The sequence below is a fragment of the Lipotes vexillifer genome, unplaced genomic scaffold (genome assembly GCF_000442215.2).
Source record: "Lipotes vexillifer unplaced genomic scaffold, Lipotes_vexillifer_v1.1 scaffold987, whole genome shotgun sequence".
NCBI lineage: Eukaryota > Metazoa > Chordata > Mammalia > Artiodactyla > Lipotidae > Lipotes > Lipotes vexillifer.
In genome coordinates, this window is record NW_006787426.1 from 666003 (window position 1) to 675806 (window position 9804).

At 65.8% G+C, this 9804-nt stretch overlaps 1 protein-coding gene across 1 annotated transcript in view; it reads left to right on the forward strand.

Moving 5' to 3' along the window:
* The window catches only part of TBX1 (T-box transcription factor 1), a 9418-nt gene extending 3938 nt beyond the window's left edge, over positions 1–5480 (forward strand). Inside the window, 8 exon segments of the mRNA XM_007460024.1 lie at positions 187–547; positions 2376–2477; positions 3160–3331; positions 3722–3877; positions 4494–4561; positions 4644–4744; positions 5027–5428; positions 5431–5480. Of these exon segments, the coding sequence (XP_007460086.1) occupies positions 187–547; positions 2376–2477; positions 3160–3331; positions 3722–3877; positions 4494–4561; positions 4644–4744; positions 5027–5428; positions 5431–5480 (1412 nt within the window).
* Positions 5481–9804: the final 4324 nt, after the last annotated feature.

Here is a 9804-nt window from a genome sequence, read left to right on the forward strand (position 1 = left end):
CGGGGCGGCTCCGCGGGCGGCGGCGTGGGGCGGCGCGGCCCGGGGCGCAGCGCAGCGCGCGCCCGCCACTCGGCCCGGGGCGCGGGGCAGCGCTCACCTCGGCGGGGCGGCGCGGCCCGCGGGTCATGATCTCCGCGGTGTCCAGCCCGTGGCTCACGCAGCTCTCTCACTTCTGCGACGTTGCAGCCTTCACGGCCAGCAGCCTGAGCGGCCTGGGGGCGGCGGGGGGCTTCCCGGGCGCCGCGTCGCCGGGCGCCGACCCGTACGGCCCGCGCGAGCCCCCGCCGCCGCGCTACGAGCCGTGCGCCGCCGCCGCCCCCGGCGCCCCGGGCCCGCCGCACGCCTACCCGTTCGCGCCGGCCGCCGGGGCCGCCACCAGCGCCGCTGCCGAGCCTGAGGGCCCCGGGGCCAGTTGCGCGCCCGCCGCCAAGGCGCCGGTGAAGAAGAACGCGAAGGTGGCCAGCGTGAGCGTGCAGCTGGAGATGAAGGCACTGTGGGACGAGTTCAACCAGCTGGGCACCGAGATGATCGTCACCAAGGCCGGCAGGTCAGGGCTCCCCTCCCTAGCCGCGCGCCTCGGTCCGACGCACGCGAGCGGGGCCGGCAAGCGGGGTGGGGGCGCGGCCGGCTCCTTCGCTCCCGGGTCCCGGCTCCGGCGACAGCCGCCTGGCGCGCTGGCGGAGGGGCCGGCGGAGGAGCGCGGCCGCCCGGGTGCACCCTCAGTCCCAGGACGCCGGCGCCTGAAGCAGGGGCCGGCTCAGCTCGCCGGGCCCTCCCAGGGGCCTCACCACCTGGCAGATTCCAGTGGATCCCAACTTTTAAGAAGAAACTGCCTTCTTTGGTTCCCTAGTTCAGTCCATCCGGGCTAGATAGAGGCGCAGCCCGGCCATGGGGCAATGGTCTGGAACTTTGTAGGAGAGAGTTAAGACCCTTCAAAACTGTGCTGTGTTTCAGGGGAGATTGCTATCCAGTCTTCTCAGGCCTACGTCTCGGGCGATGGTGGGGCCTGGCTCTGCTGCTGGGGCCGCCGCCTTCAATTGGCCTGTGTTTGTTTTAAGGGCCCAGAGAGAAGGGGAACAAGTTTTGCGATGCAACCAATTTGACCGGCAGACAAAGGCGGGTGCCGGTCTGTGTCTAGTGTACACAGGAGACACCAGCTCTGGGTCCACACAGCCAACGGGAGCTCAGGGCCTGTTTGCAGAGCCTGCTCGTGGTTTCTCTTTCCGTGCCGCGGCGTCCGCCCTGGGAGCCTGGGGCCTGTGTCCAGCTCCAGATCAGGGGTCTTCTCCAGGCTCTCCTGCTGGCCTGGGCACTTGGCCTCCCCCCGCCACCCCATGAGGACTGTGCCCCAGCCTCCGGCCCAGTCCAGCCCAGCAAGGGCCTCGGCGGGGCCAGGCTCGCCCCAGAAGCCAGCATTCTGCAGCCCTCTCTGGCCTGCAGAGGCGAGGGCAGGCGTGGCAGGCTTGTCCAGGAGGGCTGGCATCTGTTTTCTGCCCACCACCCGCAAGGAGTTGCCTGTGAGGGGAAGCTGCAGGACCAGCAGGTGGGGGCCTCATGCTGTCCTCCAGGGCCCAGCAGCCCACACTCAGGGCAAGGCCGGCCCATGGCCAGTGGCCAGGGTAGGAGCCGCAGAATGTCCTCTCCAGAGCCCGGGTCAGTCACCGAGTCGGAGCCCAGGGGAGGGGAGAGTTAGGGGACCCCAAGGACACAAGCCAAGTCAGCCCTGAGTAGCTGCGTCTTGGGAACTTGCGTGTGTCCCCGAGGAAGGTGGGGAGACTCCAGCACTGGGTGGGAGGCAGGGCCTCAGAGTCGGGACTGTGGACTCCAAGCCTCGGCCTTACTGGAGGGACTGGGGAGCAGCCGCAGATCCAGCCGAAAGGGCGACTGGGACTCCTCAGAATCACACGGTCTGCCTCGCTTTCACTTTGTTTGAGCCGGGAGCTTAGGGCGGTTGATTAGATCGAGCAGGGGAGGTCCGCCCGAGGGCTGAGGATCCCGGGGGCCGGTGCTACAGCCGGCTGAGGCTAGCTCGGGATGGGATGGCTGGATCGGCAGTTGCTAGGCTGGGTCTACACGGGCAAAGTTGGCGGAAGAAGCCAAAGGCCTGTGTTCAAGAGGAGGCTTGGCTCGAGCACTGAGTTCGCCATTGTTGTGTTTCTAAAAAGTGGGCAGGGGGCTGTCCTGCCGTCCACTAGCCCTTGGCTGGGCAGGGGCCTGGTCGGGTTAGTCAAGCAGACGAGTGAGGGGAGATGCGATGAGGGGCCTCCCCACCCAGCACAGCGGCCGGCCGGGCGGGGAGGCCACGTCCTGGGCTGGTGGAGGCGGGCTGCCCTGCCCTCCCCCACCCGAGGTGACCGAGGTCCCACCGCCCCCAGGCGCATGTTCCCCACCTTCCAAGTGAAGCTCTTCGGCATGGACCCCATGGCCGACTACATGCTCCTCATGGACTTTGTGCCCGTGGACGACAAGCGCTACCGGTGAGCGCCCAGCCGGGCCTGGAGGGCGGTGGGTCCCTGCCTGGCCAGGCTGGTGAGGGTGGGTGGCCCAGGACAGTAGTGACCGGTGCCCCCTCCCCACTCCTGCCAGACCCCAGACCCACACGCCCCACCCCCAGCAGTTCTGGGGAGTGGCCCTCAGGGGGTCATGCAGGCTGGGCCCCCACCGTCTGGCCCCTCGCACACAGCCCCTGCCTTTTCCGTGTCCCCCTCTCCCGAGAGGTGAGCGGCAGCACCCCATCCCTTCCCCCACCCCCCGGGGAATGCTGGGCCCCAGAGCTGACAGGAAAGGTGGGGTGGCCAGGAGAGATTATGCAGGGCGGGCCTGGCCGCCCGGACAATTAACAGCAATTAATAAAGAGAACCTGGTCCGCCCTGCGCCCTAGGCCGCCGGCGTGGCCCAATCTGGGCTCCCGCCGCGCCGGCGACACAGGAGGCCCAGAGCAGCGACCCGCGTGCGGCGAAATGTGGCGCCAGGGCCCGGCTTCCTCCCTTTGGTCGCTTCCTGCCGCTTGTGTATCAGGACGGGGAGTTTTCTCTTTCCTCACATTGCCCCTGGAAAAGCTCCCCGTTCACCTGTGGGAACCTCATCAGAGGCACCTTCGGGGTTCCCTCGGCAAGGCCCTCACCCCAGCATGCTGTGGCCCCTGCCCCGGCGTCCCAGGTACGCCTTCCACAGCTCATCCTGGCTGGTGGCCGGGAAGGCAGACCCCGCCACGCCCGGCCGCGTACACTACCACCCCGACTCACCGGCCAAGGGGGCACAGTGGATGAAGCAAATCGTCTCCTTCGACAAGCTCAAGCTGACTAACAACCTGCTGGACGACAATGGCCATGTGAGCGACCCCCCCAGGCTACCGCCCTGTCCCCCAGCAGGCCCTCGGGAGTCCCTGCTGACTGGAGCCAGAGGCAGAGCTTGGGCAGCTTGGGTGTGGATGAGGGACAGGCCGAGGAGAGCTAGCCCTCCGGTCAGGGGCGCGGGGACTGGGGGGTCACACTGCTTCCCTCTCCCCACTCCTTGTGTTTCGCTGGAGGCTTTTTAACTGGAAAGGATGGGGCCGTGCGGGGTTGGGGGTGAGCGCAGCAGCCTTTGGAATCCAGGTGGTGATGCCCCACGGCCCAGCCTCCTTTTGGGAGCTCAGGGTTCTGCCGAGTTGTCTGGAAGCTCACTGCCCATCCGGACCTTGGCTGGTTTCCTAGCTCGGCCCTCACCACCTTTCTTCCAGATTATTCTCAACTCCATGCACAGATACCAGCCACGCTTCCACGTGGTCTATGTGGACCCGCGCAAAGACAGCGAGAAATACGCCGAGGAGAACTTCAAAACCTTTGTGTTTGAGGAGACACGCTTCACTGCGGTCACTGCCTACCAGAACCACCGGGTGAGGCCCTGGGTGGCCCGGTCAACACTTCTGGGCAGGGGTGCAATTTTCAGTTGCTGCCTGGGGGACAGAAGGTTCCATTCCTGGAAACCCCACTCGATGGAGCCCCACCCCCAGAGCCTCAGGCAGCCTCCTCCCCTCTGCTGCAGGCGGACCAGCCTCCTATCAGGTTGACCTCTCAAGGGGGAACTGTCACTGTGGCCTGAAAGTTTGTTTTCCAAACCATTCCGGAAACTCCCCATCAGGGGCCTGATGCGTGGTTTACCCAGATTCCTAGGGTGCCCCTCCACTCTGGACCACAGCGGGGTGGGGGGTGGAAGTGACTACATTCCCATCCCAGCCGGGGGAGCAGGGTCTCTATCCTAATCACTTGGGATGGAAAAGACAGGTTCCTTAGAGAGAAAGGGGTCTCCCCAGCACCCCTGCCCCAGGAGAGAGGCACAACCCCTGCGGGGGAGGGAGCAGTTGTGAGCCAGGCATTTCTGGTCAGCGGAGAGTAGAGGGGCCCTTCCTGAGTTGGGGAGGGCTCTCCTAACGCTCCCCTCCGCTCCACCGAGGTCCGGTGGCCCCAAGAGCAGGGGCTGGAGCCGGGTGTTCAGTGCCCGCTTCCCTGCAGATTACCCAGCTCAAGATCGCCAGTAACCCTTTCGCCAAAGGTTTCCGAGACTGCGACCCCGAGGACTGGTGAGTGTCCCCCGAGGAGACGGCAAGCGCGCGGGCGCCTGGCCGGGCGCCCCCTGACACGCCGCCCACCTCCCTCCCGCAGGCCCCGGAACCATCGGCCCGGCGCGCTGCCGCTCATGAGCGCCTTTGCCCGCTCGCGGAACCCCGTGGCCTCCCCAACACAGCCCAACGGTGCGGAGAAAGGTAGGGCCGGGGTCGTGGGATCTGGGCAGACGGCAGCGCCCGGCCTCGCCCGCGCCGCAGGGGCGCTCGCGGCCTTCGCGCGCCGGTTGCACAACGGCCGCGGCGGCGGGCAAGCGCGCACTCGCCCGCCCGGCCCGACGGCTGCGCCTGCCCGCCCCGCCCGCCGTCCCAGTGGAGGGCGCGGGCCCCCGGGGAGGGCCCGGGGCTGGGCAGGGGCGCGGAGCGGGGGCAGGCGCGCTCTCGCGGGCCTCTCCGCGGCTCAGCCCTCGGCCCTCCCCGCAGACGCGGCCGAGGCCCGGCGAGAATTCGAGCGCGACGCGGGCGGCCCGGCCGTGCTCGGGGACCCGGCGCACCCGCCGCAGCTGCTGGCGCGGGTGCTGAGCCCCGCGCTGCCCGGGTCCGGCGTCCCGCTGCCCGGCGCGCCCGGAGGCCGGCCCAGCCCCCCGCACCCCGAGCTGCGCCTGGAGGCGCCCGGCGCGTCGGAGCCGCTGCACCACCACCCCTACAAGTACCCGGCCACCGCCTACGACCACTACCTCGGGGCCAAGAGCCGGCCAGCGCCCTACCCGCTGCCGGGCCTGCGCGGCCACGGCTTCCACGCGCACCCGCACCCGCACGCGCACCCGCACCACCACCCCGCCGTGAGCCCCGCCGCCGCCGCCGCCGCCGCCGCTGCCGCGGCTGCCGGTCGGCTGGGGCCGCGCCGCCCGGCTCTTACGACTACTGCCCCAGATAATGTGGGCGTCCGCCTGGGGGTCCGGTCCACCCAGCCCGGGGCCACCGCAGGCCCCCTTCCCGGGCCTCCAAGCCGTGGGGCCTCCATCCGCCAGCCCCAGAGCTGTGCAAGGACCTGGTTCCCTGGCCCCAGGGCCACTGCGAGTCCCTCCTCGGCCCCGAGGGCCCCGGGTCCGCACCGCCAGTGCCAAAGTGCGCGGTTCGCGCCGGAAGGAAGTGATATTTATTGTTCTCCGCGAGACCGCGACGTCCCCCGGCCCGGCTGGCAGTTGCAGTGTAGACGACCCGAGAACCCGTCTGCAGGCGGTGTAGATACTTGTAGATATTTGTAGATAACTGTAGATACCGCGCCGGCGCCGCCTTGATAAACGGTTTCGCCTCTTTTGGAAGCTGCCTGAGTGTCCATTTCTTTGCGTCCAGTCACATCGCGCGGGGTGTCTCGGGGAGAGCGAGTCCGGGCTGACTCGGGGACTCGGGGTCTCCCTGCAGCCGGGTCCTGGGCGGGGCTGGGGGTCCCTGAGGTACGCTCTGAGCCCCTCCTCCCAGCCCCCTCCCGGCCACGCCTCCTTGCGTCCTCTCCCCGCCCCTCCCAGCCCGGCCAGAGCGCCCCTCCCCCACTGCCACCTTGTGGCCCCAGGTGTGCATCCGGCCTTGTTAAATTCCTCACTTGGCGGTTGTCCCTTTTCTAGGACTTGGGCCCGCACCCCTGGCCTGTTTTCAGGCCGGTGCCTGTCCTGTGTGTTTTTCCACGGAAGCTGGTGTAACGGTCTTGGTCGTGCAGGACAGGACACTGTCCGTTGGGGGCTAGGAAGGGGAGAAGCCCTGACTCTTATCGGGAAGACAAAAACAGGTAGTTCTGCTCTTGTAGCATTTCCCTGGCTGGCCCTGGCTCAGGCCTGCGTTTTCCCCTGTTTATTGACTTTATTTGCTGTGAGTGTCCCCACGGAGTGACCTGGATGGGGCCACAATGACAGTGGTCATGAGTCATCTTGAAACCTGCCTGTGAAGCGTTTTTCCCAGGCCAGGTGGTGAGGGACCTATTAGCTCAACAACAGGGATGGGGCCAGAGGAACCCTTTGATCCCTCCCTTCCTGAATCCAGGCAGGAAGAGCTGACAGCCTGTCAACGTCAAGGCTGCCGACTTGGACACGAGACGGACGGGAAATGCAAGTGGCCGAGGTTTTGTCCCCCTTCTGTGCCTGACCCAGTGTATTTGTGTCGATCGCTGCCAGGAGGCACCACATCTCCAAGGACACAGCCAGGCATTTCCTGATGCCTGCCCTGCGCTGGACTTTTTTCCCGGATGTGTTGGTCCTGGAGGCGGAAGTGACCTAGAGCTTAGCAATTGGACGACAGGAACTGTTCCCTTGAGGCAGGTCTAGGAAGGGAAGTGGTGGCCAAGGCTGCTGAAGGGTGAGCTCTGGAGCCAGGGCCCTCCAGAGCCTCATGGGGCACCTGGTGCCCGGGCATGAAGACTTGCAGCACTGCCTGAGTGGCCAGCAGGCTCCGTGGACAGAGCTTCAGGAATGCACTCCTGAGGGCAGCCCTGGACACCACCCCTGATGGATACCATCTACTCTCCACTGCAGATCTCCCTCTGGGTGAGCCAGCTGTGCCACTGGGCTCCCCTGCTTGGGGGCCACAAATGCACCCAGCACCCCCTTGTCCTGGGAGGCCTGCAGGAGTGATGGGCAGTGGTTTGCCCTTCCCTGTGGGCGCCGGCCACCCCTTCGGGACCACTGTGGTTCTCAGGCCTCCCTCTCCCCACTGCACACTTTCACCATCCAGACTGGGGGAAAACCATGGGTGGAGAAATCTTCTTTCTGGTTTTGTTCAAAGCTAAAGTGAGGAGATGCTTCCCCTGAACCAACGCTGGCACCTGGCATTTGCAGGTGAGAGGACTCAGCGGAGCGTGGCCCCCTCCCGAGATCACCACCCACTGGAGAGGGAGAGCCCTGCTGCTTTTTGATGCGGGGCCGTGCACGCGCTGATGAACCGGACAGAATAAAGGTCAACGTCAGGCTCCCAGCCGGCTGCATTTGAGTGCCTGGCAGCCTGTGGGCTAGACCCTGCAGATGGTCGCCTGCCCTGGGGAATGGCCCCCAGAGGCGGGTTCTCTCTCCGCTGCCCCCACAGGTAAGTTGGCCTGGCAAGAACTTGTCATGCATGGGTCGTGAGCCGGGTGCCCAGCCGACCACAATGCACCGGTCAGGGTTCTCTATGTCAGACCAGTGTCCAGTCTCCGGTGAAAGGTGCTTGTTTGTTCTCTAGTGGGTGCTGTGCTGCCCATCACCCCCACAGACTGCCATCACCCTGCCTTTCATCCTGGGGGTCAGAGGGAAGGGTTGGCTTGGGGCACCCAGCCTCTGCTGTGGGCTTTGCGTTTCAGAAGGGCGCTCGGGCCTCTCTCAGTCACTGATCCTGACCCAAGTGCTTGGTTAGCACCCTCAGCTGCAGACATCCTCCCTGGGACCGTCCATCATCTTCCCTCTTCCGGCCCCTCCTCCCACACCCCGACCCTTCTGTGTGTGTGGCTGGGGTCCTATTCGCCCCTCCTCCTCGGGGGCTCACCCTCAGTTGTTGGATGCCCCCACAGGCATCTTCCTTGTGTTTCCCTGTCGGCCCAGAGGCCGTGTTCCACCCCTCTTGCCTGCCCCCAGGTTCTGGCTGCCAGAGCAGCAAGGACGAGAGTTAGGACCAGGAGGGACCTCAGAGCTCTGGCCCAGGGGCTCTGGACTCTTCAATCCCGAAGCTCTTCAAACAACAACGTCCACTGTGTGAAAGAGGGAAAGTCGGGAGCAACTGGAGGAGGGTGGGGCCTTTGGGCCCCACATCAGGGGTCTCAGGAGCCCAAGGACCCTGGGTTGTGGGGTGACAGTGCCCAGCAGCAGGCGGCTCCCTGGGCCGGCTGCCGCCTTCCTCCGTCCCACAGCCTGTGTCTGGGACGTAAAGGGCCCAGCTCCCAGGGAGGCTCGGGAACTGCCTGCCCTCCCTGTGCCCCTGGCACAAATGGCTGGCGGTTCTGGAGACTCGCCCAGTGCCAGGCACCCCGCAAGCCCGGCGGTTGCACCCCTTCACCTGAGTCCCCAGAGCCCCTGATCTGGAGCCCTGTGACCCCACAGAACCGCCCCTGCTGGTGTGAGGATGCTCAGGACTGACCCCCTGCACTGCATTGCCAGCCCTGGGATGCAGGTGGTCTGTTCGGTGGTCCTCAGGCCTGAGTTGAGGAGGGAAGGGCCCTGGCGGTTGTGGGGCTGCAGCCCCTTCCCTGGGGCTGGGGAGGTCCGGAGGGTATGTGGGCCATGGATGGGGGTGGGGGAGGGGGAGCGTGACGCACTGCCCTCCAGGTGCTGCTGCAGATCAAAGCCAAGTGCAGGCGGCCAGAGGGAGGTGGGGGCCGGGAGCTTCTTCTAGGACCAAAAGGATGATTCCTGTGGAGGCAGGAGTGTGGCCCAGCTGGAGCTGGGTGCAGAGGGGGTGAGCCTGCTTCCACAGGCCCAGGCCTTGGTTTCCCTACTGTGACGGGGGGACCCCCTCCTCCTCCATGTGGGCCCAGTGAGGCCCTTCGGTTCTGCGGGTTTCCGGGCAGAACCTCCGCACGGGCCTGTCCCCATGTGCCTTCCGCAATATGGGAGCAGCTTCTGTGTCCTGACACAGGCCCAGCTGGGAACAGGCGGGGGACACGGCCCAGCCCTGGGAGGGGACCACAGGGGTGTTTGCTGGTCTACCTCACACGTTTGCTGTATTTAGAAAAACTCAAATTGTGCCTTTGATTCAATTCCCTTTCCTGCTTGTTGTACTACCTCAAACCAGATGGTTCACGAGATGAAACTTCGGAATCTCGGCATCTCCACTTGAGCGCTGCCAGGGCTGTGTGTGGGAAACAGCAGAACCAAAGGCATTTTGTTGAAAGCAGCCCACTTCGGGAGGAGCTGAGATCTTAATAGCAGCGATTAAATTATCTTCTTAATTATAAAGAGGAACGTTGACATCCTTTATCAGCTCTCGACTGCACGGAGCACACACCTAACCACCTCCTCCCAGCCCCACCACGGCGCCCCCCTGGGCTGGGGGACAGCTGGGCACTCCTGCAGCGAAGACCTCCATGCCAGTGATCCAGAGATGCCATCTCGGACATCCAAAGGCTCAGTCTTCCTTGGTGGTGTCAGCAGGAGCCTGCACCTCCGGTGGACAGGGCCGGACCTGAGGAAAGGCTCGTTTTCTCAGCCACGTGTGTGTGTGTCCACAGGGTAGGGCCCGTGCAGCTCTGGGGGTTACCCTCTTGCCCCGAAGACAGCCAGCCCCCCACCCCACCCCCAGGAGAC